Source organism: Apteryx mantelli, chromosome 15 (assembly GCF_036417845.1).
Source record: "Apteryx mantelli isolate bAptMan1 chromosome 15, bAptMan1.hap1, whole genome shotgun sequence".
NCBI classification, from domain to species: Eukaryota; Metazoa; Chordata; class Aves; order Apterygiformes; family Apterygidae; genus Apteryx; species Apteryx mantelli.
The window spans coordinates 12,338,009-12,351,408 of NC_089992.1; the positions used below are offsets into that span (position 1 = coordinate 12,338,009).

Genomic DNA, 13,400 nt, shown 5'->3' on the forward strand with positions numbered 1-13,400 from the left:
GTAATTCACAAAATACTTCTACAAGTAGCCTTTCGAATTTTCTATGTTAAGAAACATACATGTGCAAGTATTAACAGAACTGTGGGCCAAATGCTGTCTGTGAAACTGTGTTTCATCTTTAGTTGAGATATTGTCTGGGTTAAAAACAGAGAATGAACACGGCTTAACATTCTTTGATAGCTTGTGAACAACCTGTAACTTATAATAATGCTTTTTAATTCTGTAGATTTTCCTATGATGGAAGATGGAAGCAAAAACTTCAAAGCTCTGTAGATTTCCCATTGGAAACTCTTGACCTGTCACAGTACGTTATTGGTCCAAAGAATAACTTGAAGAGATACAATCTATTTTCAGTATCAGTAAGTAACCATGTCACACTTCAGAATTCACCTGGTCTTTATGTCAGTCTGTGTGATCATCTGGCTTTCAAAGCCACCTACCTGGTTGCAGATGAAATTGTAGGCCTAAGAGACTGTTTGGTATTTTGTCAGAAATCTCACATCCCAGTTTCTTATCCTAACCAGGGAACAAATGGCAGCTTTCAAGGCCATCAGTTCTTTTCTTCTTCTGTTTTACAGAATCATTATGGCGGGTTGGATGGAGGACACTACACAGCCTACTGCAAAAATGCTGCAAAACAACGTTGGTTTAAGTTTGATGACCATGAAGTATCTGAGATCTCAGCATCATCTGTGAAATCCTCAGCTGCTTATATTCTCTTTTACACTTCTTATGAACAGCGAGCAGTGGATATGGCCACATAAAACAGTGTGGGATAAGAAAACTCTTTTTCTTTGTATAAGAGCAAAATAGCTATGGGAATGCATATAAATATGCAAAATTGTGACAAACGTAGTCACTTAAAGAACATGGGGATGGTTGCAGCAGCTTCTCTGCAGCAAGCTCTTTCTGGTCAGTACTATTGCTTAAAGCAGAAGACTGATTAATAACGCTTGTGGTAATACCGCCATCTGTGAAACCATTTAAAAAGCATACTTGCGTTACCATTTATTTAAAAACAGCTATATTTTTAGCCTGCTCCGAAATTAAATTCTAACCCAGTCATTTGAAATCTATTAATAAGAAGTAGCTTAAGATGTCTTAAAATCCCAAGGCATATCTTGATTTATTTTTTTTCCTTTCACTGTTATGGCCTTTTCACATTTCTAACCTTAAGCTTGATTCTACTGTGAATACTCTAGAACGATGTAAACAGTTAGGAATGTAAGTGTACATATTGATTGCATACTTGCACATCAAAACTATGTATATAATAAAATGTCATCCTTTTTGTGAGAATCTCTAAAACTCAGAGGATTGCTTTTATTTGCCAGTTCTAAGTAATTGCAACACTACTTAATAAAAAAGCAGAACTGTATTTTTCTGTTAGCTTTTGTCAATATTTGTGCACTTCAGTTATTCTAAACAAACAAGATTTTCCTTTTTAATTTTTTATTATATAATTTCATGTACACATGCATTAAAAACCTTAATGAAGAAATGATTTAAAAAATATTCTCTAAAATGTGCATTTAGGTTTGTTTTCATTCTCTACTCTGTCTGTAGTGGTCAGGATTCTACATAATGACAGTCTAACTCATGTTCGCAAAGTTCGGAGATTCTTCAGATGAAAAAAATACTTAGTTTAGAAACTAACCCACTTTTAGACAAATATTTTAGTTGTATCTATCTCACACATTTCTCTGATCTGTATTTGGCTTGATTTTTGCCTTCCCTGATTAGGATGGCTTTCATAAATCTTAAATCCTAGTCTGAGGCTTTTAATCTGTCTACACCCATGCATCTTGCTGATGGAATTAAGAGCAGGTTTGATTGATTGATTGTTTTCCAGGAGCTTACAACCTGGGAATGCATTTGAGATGCTAGAGGGACAAAAATGACAATAGGATAATAGCATCTTTTTCTGTCTTTACTTTAGTGATTGCTTCCTCCCCTGCTGTTTTCCAAAACAAATGCCCCAGTGGTCTGGTCATGTGCTTTCACCTTAGTAGCCTGCTGTCAGGGAGCTTAAAACAACACCTGAAAAATCTTGTTTCTCTGTTGTTTAAATTGTATCAAGTGCTTCTATCTACTCAGCATTTATCTTCTTTTGAGGGATGTATGAATTTTGTCATGGAAAACATAAATGCTAGACTATAGGCAAATGGAACTGGTATATGTTCCTTAATGGACTTGGAAGCTGAAACTCCAGAGGTCTCTCTAGAAATTACTTCCTAAAAGACCACAACAGATTATCCAGTAATGCAAATACTGTAGTTTATTGGTGAAACAGGACTGAGTTAACACTGCCAATGAACTTGGATCACTAGCTTACTCACTGTTAGTCTTTCACTGCTAGCGGCTTTTTGTGGGTGCAGAGAAGGCTTGACAGGTGTAGAACAGAAGATAAGCTGCAGCAGTCTGCACTGAGAAGTTTGGGATCGCAGTGATCTGTGAGTCATCAAAGCTGTACCAGCTCTTGGTGACCGAGTGCTTGCAGAAGGCCGTGTAGTGGCCACCGTCCAGAAATCCAAAGTGGTTCTGTAACAAACAATACGGTTCGTTACAACAGAAGGCTCTTCCTCTCCTTAGAGCCAAAGCTAGGGATTAGTAATCACTTTTTTAATTGCACTTGGGAGAGGTGGGAGAGAAGATTCTAGCTCCCTTTGGCCTACAAGGAGGATTATTAATTCAAATAAATGCTTTAAAACAGAGCAAACAGACACTTCATAGATGATGATTATGCTTTTCTATTTTGCAATATTAGATTTGCAACCCAGCTAGCAGTCCTGATATGGGTCACTATAAGCAGGTCGTAACTTGCCATGAGTGAAGAAGAGGCTGCTTATTCCTTGTTTACAGACAAGGATCCATGCAGGATCGGTTTGAGTTTACACTGGAAAGGCTGAGGAGCCTGCAACTAGGCATTATTTGGCAGGAGTGCACACTTTCTAAAACTGGGATTTGGGTGGGGGGGGGAGGGAGAGGTGGGTGATAACATTTCTCCTCTTTGGTTACATACTGTTACTGTATTACGATGTTCGTGGAACATCAGGATTTGCATGCATGAAAAATTCACAGCCCTGGGGGAAAATGTACATTAGGAGCATATGTACAAGTTTAATATTACTTTTAAATATGCTAAATTATAATTCTGAAACTAAAACTCTTTTATAGCCATGTCATTGGTGTCTTATTACTCAAGCAAATTGGGCCCACGCTCTCACACAGACTCTAACTGCCACTATAAAAGGCAACCAAATGCAGTATTTTCATTAGGGAGTGTAGCACCTTCTCACTAATGAAAAAAACGTGTTGGTTTTTATTATTACCGACACTTTTATTTAGGAAGCACTTCAGCTCAACAGACACACTCATATGTGGAGCCAGAGTAGGGTTAGGGCTTTTGTTATTTTGTTTGGTTTTGTTTTTTAAGCCTCTGAATTTTTAAGTGCCTGGAACAGAGACAGCTATTGCTCTGACCAAGACCAAACTAACACAGACCTCATCCACTGCGTTAGGCAGAGCACTACAACTAAAGCAGGGAAGGCAACGCTCACCACGACGGCACACAAGCTGTACTTGGCGTTCCTGTGGAAGAACGGGTAACTGTACGGAGAGAGGTCCAGGTTGCTGAGTGGATAGCAAATGTCAGTTAAAAGTTTCTTTTTGTAGTTGCCTTGACAGTCAAACCTGAAATAAAAAATTTGAACTAGTTTGAATAATGGTCATCTTCAGTCTTGTGGGAGTTTCTTTAATGACTTCCCTAATAAAAGGGAAGGAATAAACCATGCTTGACTACCCAGCATTTTCAAACAGAAAGCCCTATATTCCTGTTAAGTATTATTGTAAACTGCCAGAAAATGCACTAACCCCCCCCCCAAAAAAAAAAAAAAATATTTTGCTTCGTGACACTTCTGGTTATTAGAAAGGGACACAGGTGCCAAGAGCAGACAGAAGTCAAAGCTCTGCATCAGTGTCACCATGTCCTAAAAGTTTTGGACTGCACCATCACTGTCAACTCTTCTTTCTTGCCAAGCTCCACGCCGCTGTACTCTGTAGCATTTGATTACAACGCTGCGCTTTAAATCTTTTATAGTGTGGCCAAGGGCTACAGCTTGGTGGGGGGGCACAAGTTAATTTCAGCATGTCAAGGAAAGCGTATGTTAAAAGGGAAATAATTAAATACTAGCTTTAGATAACATAGTTCTGTTATATAAACACATGTCTGGGAAGCCCAGCCGTACCCAGAGTAAATTTTGTTTTTATAAGTGAGAAGTTGATAAGAAAGAATAACTTCTTCAAAGTTTGGCATAACTGACTACAAGTGGGTAGTGAAGTAAGCAAAGTGGGAACTCTTACACTGCCCTGCGGCGCTGTATGTTAGACCTGATTTGGTTAAGGGAGAAACAAAAACGCAATGTCTTAACTGCATTAAGGACAAGCAAAACACCCAGTTTTAGTTTTACACTCAGAACATAGTCACAAACTCTCCAAACTGCTACAGGAACTAGTATTCACACTCCTGACCATAGGTACTGCTGTACTATTATGTATTCAATCACCCTCCATGGAGTTTTTCCTTCTCCTGGGAGGGAGAAGAGAGAGCAAATGCTCTGAGAGAGCAATTCAGTGGGTTGCAGTACAGAAAAAGGCAAAACACATTTTCTGAGATTTCAGAAATGCAACTTGCATGTATGGCAGGTGTTTTAGTTTCCAGGTCTCAACAGTACTAAAAAGATCTAGTTGTAGTGATTTTTATCTAAATACAAGTGCTTGTCCTCCATGTCTCACAAATCCCTACCATATGTAGCTGTACCTCTTTAAATGAAAAATAATTATCTTTGGTGCCTTGGTTATGTTGGCCTTTACTGCAGCATCTTGTTTTGTCCCACACCAGGAACAATGGATTTGGTTGTTCCAAGTCAGTGTGTCTTGTTGAAAGAAGCATCTGAGACAGTCCTGTCCAAAAAAAAAAAAGAAAAAAGAAAAAGAAAAAAAGAAAACCACAATCATTTGATCAATCGGATCTCCACCCCTGAAGACTCCAAGCAAGGTCAGAGATGGGTTTGCCATCTTCTGGAGCTCCCTTCTCTACCCGTTGCTTCTGCAAATCGAAGTGTGATATAGCGTGGCCGACGTCAGGACAATGCTCAGAACACAAAGCCGCCAACATTGACTTCTTTTTTTCCCTCAGTTGTGGAAATATTTTAGTAAGTGAAAAAATCTTCACAGCTGCTTTTGAACAATTCTTCTAATGTCCTTCACCCTGTAGCAGCTCAGGAGCAATCCTCCCACACTGTCACCAGCTGCACAGGCCAGAGACTGGCTTAGAAACCTCCACTCATCGTAGGACCTGATACCAATCTAAAGAATATCCTTTAGGTCCCAGGGGACCAAAGTACCTAAAAACCTGCATCTTTTTAACGACATGTATTAGTCTAAGCCTCCTATTCCCATGTCAAGCAGAGACCAACAATCTGGGGATGTATCAGAAGTCCTACCTGTAGAGAGCATGCGCTCTCAGAGGGGATGAGAAGAGAAAGAACTGTGAAGATCTCAGGTTTGTCGGTGGTGGTCTCGCATTCCAGGCACGTAATATCGTAACTGAGTTGTCCCTCAAATAACTGTGTGATAATAGATGTTTCACTGACAGTCACTCTGCTTTCTCTTGCACCAGTTGTGCTTCCTTGGCATCTTCTGCTGCTTGACTATACAGGGGGGGGAAAATAAATAAATAAAATAAAATGTAGATAACCAACTGTTTCACAAGTGTCTTCACAGGGTTTTAATGGTCACAAGATAAAGTATTTCATGTGTCTTGACAATCAAACCTGCAAAAGAAAGTGAGAATGAATGACAGCTACTACATGCCAGGCCTCTTGAAATTTTCTCCATGTACTTAACAATTCTTTGAGAAGAGTCTATGGGCAGTAAGACTGTTTTTAAATAGTCTCTTATATCTATAATATTTCATGCTCCATATTACTAAGATCTTAACTGAATAAAACATGGTTCATGAACGCAAGCTGACATCCTTTTGTCGCTTGGCAGGGGACAGGCTCTTGCAACTTGACAGTTAATCATTAGGTGTCTGTGAACTCATTATAAAGTCCCAGGGTTTTCATAGGTTGCAGCAATACTGACAAGTACTGTCCAGAGCTGTGGTTTGGTTTGTAAAGAACTAGATAACGGGTCAAGATAAAAGGGCAAGTAAGCATAACCAGTATTCGAACTGTTTTATTCCCAGTGCTATTTATCAGCGTCTCCTTCCAGCTACCTATTAGCTTGGTGGCCTTGATTACACACAGACGTACGCTGTGCTTAGGTTACCCAGAACAGTTCCCCTGCCATCCCAGCAGCTCCTCGCATGTAACGTCAAACATGAGTCTGTCTTGGAATCACAGAATCACAGAATGGTTGAGGTTGGAAGGGACCTCTGGAGATCATCTAGTCCAACCCCCCTGCTCAAGCAGGGTCACCTAGAGCACGTTGCACAGGATTGCGTCCAGGCGGGTTTTGAATATCTCCAGAGAAGGAGACTCCACCACCTCTCTGGGCAACCTGTTCCAGTGCTCTGTCACCCTCACAGTGAAAAAGTTTTTCCTCATGTTCAGATGGAACTTCCTGCGTTTCAGTTTGTGCCCGTTGCCTCGCGTCCTGTCGCTCGGCACCACTGAAAAGAGTCTGGCTCCATCCTCTTGACACCCTCCCTTCAGATACTTGTACACGTTAATAAGATCTCCTCTCAGCCTTCTCTTCTCCAGGCTAAACGGGCCCAGCTCTCTCAGCCTTTCCTCATAAGAGAGATGCTCCAGTCCCCTAAAAAGGACGAGCTCTGACTTGTTCACTTGCTCAGCAATTCTTAGCTGCGCTTTTTTTTTTCTTTTTCTCTCCAGACTCTTCATTATCCTCACCTACCGGCCTCCTCTTCCCTGGGCAGATGCACTGTTCTGCTGTAGGAATCACCCCTCACTACTTTTACAACAAATTCACTCTGGCAGCACCTTGGAGGTCTCTCTCTTCCCAGCCCCTTCCCTCGGCAGCCCCAAGCCAGCTGCGACAGAGGGCAGAGGATCCACCATGACGTGTTTTTCTTGTGCAGTTTACCACGTCTTCTTCTAACGTAATCCTGAAAAGCAGCGTTGACAAACTACTAACTTCTGTGAAAGAGTATGGTGGACTTAAAACAGACCCACTGGCTGTGTAAGCTAGTATTTAGTATTGTCACAGAATTTGACTCCAAAATGGTATTACTTCAGCTGCTGTACAGGCAGAGCAAGATAAACCCCTTTTCGCAGAGAAATGGAATAAAAGTATAATGTTCAGGACAAGCAGGAGGTAGACACGTAATTGCTAGCAAAGCTGTTTATCAGAGGATCTGGAAGAAGAAAAAAGATGGACATGGGCTTGGCAGACATGAAGATTTTAGGCAGATGAAGAGGAATAGAGGAAAAAAAATATAAAGCACAGGAGGAGCAACGAGAGAAAAAGAAGAGCTGAGAGGTGAGTAAGAGGGAACTACAGATAGCCTTAGCATGTAGATGAGGGGCTGCAATCTGAGGTGGCCTGAGACGGGAAGCTTTCCAAGGAACCACTGCGTGCACGTGGCTGCGGACCAAAGGAAGAAAAGGACAATTTTAGCAGCCACATCACATGCAGTTTGGAGGAGGAGGAGAATAGGGGATTACTGCATGAAACGCTAAGCTGGAAATGATGAAATGCGAAGAGCAAACAGAGCGACAGCCCCAAAGGTCACAGCGGGGCTCTCACCTTCTTGAGAGCCTCATGGAGCTCGTTCAGCACGCAGATCAGAAACTCCTGCGCATCCTGCTGAGTCCGCTTGGTAAACGCTGGGTACCGCTCCCCCAGGACCAACCGAAAAACCTCTGGGGAAACGCAGTCAAACTCTCCAAGCCACATGTCAGACATCAGATAGCCAAAGGCAGTCACAGACTCGCAGTTCTCCCTTGGGAAAAATAAACAAAAGCTTCAGGTAAAGTATGAAAATGCGGTGGCTCTCCTTCCAAATGGGAACATAATAGACAAACTTAGAAAATACATATGGGTACAACTCTGATGGCCTCTGTCATTTGGTTCGAGGGTTTTTGCAAATACTAGAAAGTAGTAGGAATCATCAGTGAGACAGCAATGACAGTAAAAAAAAAAAGCACAAGTAGTGTGAATAAATCAACTTACTTGCACAGGGCCGTTACATACTTTCCCGAGAGGAAATACTCCACAAGGGGCGACATGCTGCAGAGGCACTGCAAAACGGCGTTCATGTAGCACGTGTTGCCCAGGTTTTGCAGGCCAGTGAGCCCTTGGTACAGGTGGTTCATCTCGTCGAGCGAGTCCTTGCTGGAATCCCTCAAGTTCCCCAAGCAAACAGAGCTGCATTTCCAGCTGTCGGGGATAAACACACAACAGTGGAAAGCTAACATGCTACAAAGCATTTTGTATTACGTCTGAGCAACTGGCGTTGTCTTGAGGAGACGTTTCCTGCTGCATCAATCGTTAAAAGTCACATTCACATTTGCTTTCATTGAGCTAATATAGTGGAAAAGACCTGCTAAGCATAAAAAACAATATGGGCCACACCATTAGCATCTAGGTAGCAAAAGCATCCGTCTCTGGTATTTATCATCCTTTCCTCTGTCCCATCGGGACGACCTGCAGCAAAGCCTCCCCTCCCTGCCTGCATGCTTATTTCTCACTTCTGCCAGCTCCTGATATCTGCCCCGGTTCCCCGGTCAGAGGTTCTGGTTCAACCCCTCGACTTTGGGGCGCTGCAAACGGCCTCCCGCAGCACCGCTGGGAAGAGCCACGCGGCCACTTTGTCGAACGCAGCAAGTGCAATCCATTGAAACTTATCCCAAACAGAGTAAAAGGACGGCTACGTTAAGGACTGAGCCTCGGACAAGGAGACAGCGAATAAACAATCAGGGAATTCTCAAGGTCAGTAACTAATTTTGGACCTTGTACGTAAGCCAAAGTTAGAATTTTGGCAGAAAGCTTGAACCAACAAGTGCATACAAGGTCCACACCCACCTTCTTCCATGTTAAAGACAGAAGAAATACACAGTTTATGGCAGTGCTACTGTGAATTAAATGATCCTTCCTCACTGAAAACAGCAGTGACAGCACATCATTAACTGGGAGGATGGACACAGGTTTCCTCTTTATCTTTTTATCAGTGGTTTCCTCCCATCCAAGTAACTTCCGAACTTACAATTTTAAGTCTCATTTTAAGAGAGCTGGTTTTCTCTTGTCCTGTTTAGTATTTCACAAACCATTTCTTCATATTTTCAGCGCTCAGCTATTCCCAAAATGGTGAATACCTCATTAACAGGTATCATTTAAAGACCTGAGCTTTTAAAGTAATCTCGAAAATTAGGAATTACTAAAACTCCTAAAATTGGGAGTTACTTTAGAGTTACTCCTAAAACTCCACTCACTCTGACTCCATGCACGATCAGTCAGAAAGCAGAGCCAGCTGTAAATGGTTATACTAAGCCTTTCTCCCTACAAAACACATATCATTTTGTTTCCTTAGTAAGTATGGTACTTACATATTTCCCCAAACCATAGGTTGCGTTCAGCATGCTGCTGTAAACAGGTGGCTCTCTAGACATTTTCCTTAGAACCTTACTTAATTCACATTAAGAAATTTTAATAGATTTGTTCTCTTGCTGCAAAAGAGTTTGTATGTGCAGAACCAAGTTGTCCCCGTCCCCAGTTAGGCAGAAGAGAGGTTGGATACAAATCCTGCACAACCCAGATACACTTGCTGATGTTGCTTCTCTTGAAGAAAATGTTAAGGGCTACTATTTTACGCAGAAAGAGGGGTCAGAAAAAAAAAAAAAAGGAATCTCAAAAATTTTGTAAAACAAGAAAACCGTTTCTTTCTCTTCAGCTCAACAGCACTTGCCCAAGTTCCCCTTGCCAGAGCTCTCCCATACTGGCAGCCGTTTTCTATCATCTAACACCTACATAACCTCAACACTGGCCGTTTCCTGCTAAGCTTCAGTAACGATAGAGCCAGCATTTCCGATCGGCTGCTCCTACAGCTCAGTGCCCGGTGAAAACACTCAGTCCCATCTCTTGGGGTCACCCCCGGCAGAGAGCGGCACAAAACGCAGACTCACAGAAGGTAAAACACATCGAGGTCGTCGGGAGCGGCCGGTGCCTGGGAAGCCATCTGCTGCCGCACGGAGCGCCCGCTCCTTCCGCGGGCCGGGGAGCCGCCGCTCACCCTGTCCTCCTCATGTCAGCCCTGCTCTGCCCCGCGGCAGCGCCCGGCGCGGCGGCCCCACAGCCAGGGGCTCCGCGGCGCCCGGCTCCGCTTTGTGACGCTCCGGGGTTCCCGCGTTCCGGCCCCCAGCGCCCGCGGGCTCGCGGCTCCGCTGGGCAGAGCTGCAGCCCGGCCCGGCTCTGCTAGTGCCGGCCGCTGGTTTTGGTGGCTTTTATAGTTTCCCTGCGCCAATGGAAGGGTGGTGATGGCTGAGAAGGTTTACTGTAAAAGCGAGGTGGCTGGAACGGCCTTAAAGCATCGTTTGGAATTAGTTTGCTAGCGTTTGGGAAAACCATCTGTGGTTTAAGATTTTCTGGGAGAAAAGGGGTAGTGGCAGAAGTGTCCTTTAAATTAGCTAATGGAGCAATGTGGTTGATCTCTGAATTTCATACATCATTAGAGAGCAGCAGATCTTCCCTATTTAACATACAATTTGGGACCCAGAAATAACAGGTCCCCACAGTAGAGGCACAGGGAACCCCCCCCCCCCCCAAAAAAAAAAAATCCTTAAATTATCTTATTTGTTAAGCTTCAGGCAAAAGATGTCTCTCAGTGCTCTTTGGACAGTTTATATGCCGTCATTGCTATTAATCTCCTAAGCTGCGTATCTGCAAACTGAAACATAAAAGCGCACACACACACGCACTCCTAATATTCAAAATCTGATGTACAATTTTGTAACTGGATCTGGAATAGTATAGGTACTTTACCCAGAGTTTCAAATGCTTCAAAATATAGACTAAAAACCTGTGGATTAAACTTTTAACAAAGATATACATATACTTGAATATTTACAAATAGGTACATAAATTTACACCTTTTTTTCCCCCACCCTGAAATACTTTTTGAAATTACATTTTGTTGAACAACCTCAACTAACTGGGACTTCAGTCTTACTAGATGCGTATTCAGTCTGTTCAAATATGCAGAATATGAAATCAAAGTACAATGTATTTTTCCCCCCTTGGGCTGCAATTTTTTTGAGCCTACATAGAGGTACTTTGTCAAAGTGCTACAGAGGACTCCAGAGACAAGTAAGTGATATGGATTTATAAAAAGGCCTGTTGAAAAGCAACTGCAGCAGCTTCTTTCATTTCGGATAATTGAAATGCACCAGTCATTTCCATGACACATGCATTTATGCACTCTATTCCTGTTGCTGTGCAGGTCTAGACTGAAGCCTACACAGAGCTGAGGTTACACCAAGCATCGTCCTTTTGCTAATTCTCCAAGAGCCTGTTGTGATGGAGCCCTCATCTCGTTTCTATCACAGCATTTCCAGTGTTCCTGCAGCTCCTGGGCCTGGGGGAGGAAGGATGAATGAACCTCTAATGCACATGATTACAGAAATAAAATTCAAGCAGAAATTAGGATAGTTGGAACATTGGAGAAAATATCAAGAATAGACAAAAAAAATCCATGTAAGGAATTCATTTTACTTCACTGTAGTTTAGCCACTTATATATGCTCTGTATTCTATAGGACAACTCTTGATATTTTCCTAGTTTTATCTTCTTTTTGATAAGAAGAGTCATTAAAGCATCTGGTCCCAGTTTGGAATCCAGGTGGAATCCAAAGTGCAAAATAACAGCATTATTTATTAAATAAATCTTACTCTAAGACTTCCTGATTAGTCTGGTACTAGAAAGAAATATCATGTTTTCTAATATGGACTTAACAAGAACATACTGACTGATACTCCTCTGAGATGGAAGAAGTTGGAGATTTTATCTAAACTCGGGGAAAGGCTGAGCTAAGGCTGTAGCACAGGCTGAGGAATGACCACAAACATCTGACTTGAGCAAAACGTTAGCAGATCTCTGCAGGAAAAGATCTACTGCTCAACTGCGGCAAGGGTACGACGGAAGAGGAAGATCCTTCCTGCCTCCTGTCACTTCTGACAGGTGGCTTTTTTCCCCTCAGTAAATCCATTTTGGGGGAAACACCAGGAGAGACGGCTGCCAACCAGTTGCAACGGTTGTTACTTACATCTTTTGACAAGGGAAAGCCAGAAGTTTCAACCTTAGAAAATAATCAGCTCGCCATTTATCTTGACTCCAAAGCACCCTGCAAAAAAGAGTTTGTCAAGTACTGTTCAAGAAGCACCTATCCTAACCCTCCTCTCCCCCCACCCAACAGCCCTCAGCAGTTGTTGGGGCTTCCCCTCCACCTCCAACACTGCTCACGTGACTGCGTGCATGCATGAGTGATGATATAGCGATACGGCACAAACGTGGGAAGCCACCATCTGGATTTGTTGATATTAGTTTCTGGTGGGTTTTGGTATCAGTTGCTGTCTTTACCCTTCTACAAGGTTAAATAATACTGAGATAGATTTCATTATTACTAATAAAATGATAATTACCTCTGTAAGCCCTGCACATCTTACCTTTCCTGCTCATTTCATCTGAAATCTCCACATCGGGAACTTATCCCTTGGTTTTCTTGGAAAGCTCCTGGTACCAGGCTGCATGTTCTCATCCTCTGATATGAAAAAGCAAATACACAAAAATAAATTAAAACACCCAAAGGTTTAATGTCTACAGATTGCTCCTGAACTTTACGTTTACAGCGATGTATTAGTGCAAGCAACTACGTTATTTTCTAGAGTAATTTAATATACTGAAATTCCGGCCCCACTGTAGTCAATACAAAGAAATTGCATCTTGATTTCACTAACAATTTCATTTTATTAGTGACAAGTGTGAGCAGAGCCAAACATTTAGAGCAACAGCATTGCTGTGCTGCTAACTGTGGTACAGATCTAGGTATTTCTAGTCAAGTATTTTTCCAGGACCTATTTCTGTCATGCTGGTGAACGCTGCTGTGTGTAGACACCTGATCAGCCATCCATTAAAACAGCCTTTCCTAGAAAATACTTAATATTTACTTGCAAATTTCCCCAAAAGGCATGTCTTAACACTAGGAAAGAAGTTCTAAGCAGCACAAAAAAAGTGCATGAAAAACATTAAAATAGCATGTTAAAAAAACCCAACCAAACGACCAAGAACTTAGCTTTGTTTCTTAGCAGCAGACTGGTGTACAGAACATGGACACCTTTGATGTATTTTGAAACTCAGCATCTAGAAGGTGTATTGAAGTCTCA

General features: G+C 42.2%; 2 protein-coding genes across 8 annotated transcripts in view; one reads left to right on the forward strand and one right to left on the reverse strand.

The window, feature by feature from the left end:
* USP8 (ubiquitin specific peptidase 8) overlaps positions 1-1,400 on the forward strand; it is a 26,181-nt gene extending 24,781 nt beyond the window's left edge. For all 5 annotated transcript variants that reach the window (XM_067305682.1, XM_067305680.1, XM_013957142.2 and 2 more), the window contains 2 exons: positions 227-359; positions 579-1,400. In XM_067305682.1, coding sequence (XP_067161783.1) covers positions 227-359; positions 579-764 — 319 coding nt within the window. In that variant the 3' untranslated portion in view covers positions 765-1,400. The remainder of the gene's footprint in view (positions 1-226; positions 360-578) is intronic.
* The window catches only part of USP50 (ubiquitin specific peptidase 50), a 15,305-nt gene extending 2,531 nt beyond the window's left edge, over positions 1-12,774 (reverse strand). Inside the window, exons 1-8 of one of the 3 annotated variants that reach the window (XM_067305683.1) lie at positions 12,684-12,774; positions 12,284-12,361; positions 8,200-8,406; positions 7,774-7,969; positions 5,505-5,711; positions 4,820-4,962; positions 3,561-3,693; positions 2,340-2,541 (exon numbers count right to left, since the gene is read on the reverse strand). In XM_067305683.1, the coding sequence (XP_067161784.1) occupies positions 2,356-2,541; positions 3,561-3,693; positions 4,820-4,962; positions 5,505-5,711; positions 7,774-7,969; positions 8,200-8,342 (1,008 nt within the window). In that variant the 5' untranslated portion in view covers positions 8,343-8,406; positions 12,284-12,361; positions 12,684-12,774 and the 3' untranslated portion in view covers positions 2,340-2,355. Of the gene's footprint in view, positions 1-1,125; positions 2,542-3,560; positions 3,694-4,819; positions 4,963-5,504; positions 5,712-7,773; positions 7,970-8,199; positions 8,407-10,148; positions 10,170-12,283; positions 12,362-12,683 lie in introns of those variants that run through there. The other 2 variants (XM_013957146.2, XM_013957144.2) reach the window with 2 other exon arrangements.
* Positions 12,775-13,400: the final 626 nt, after the last annotated feature.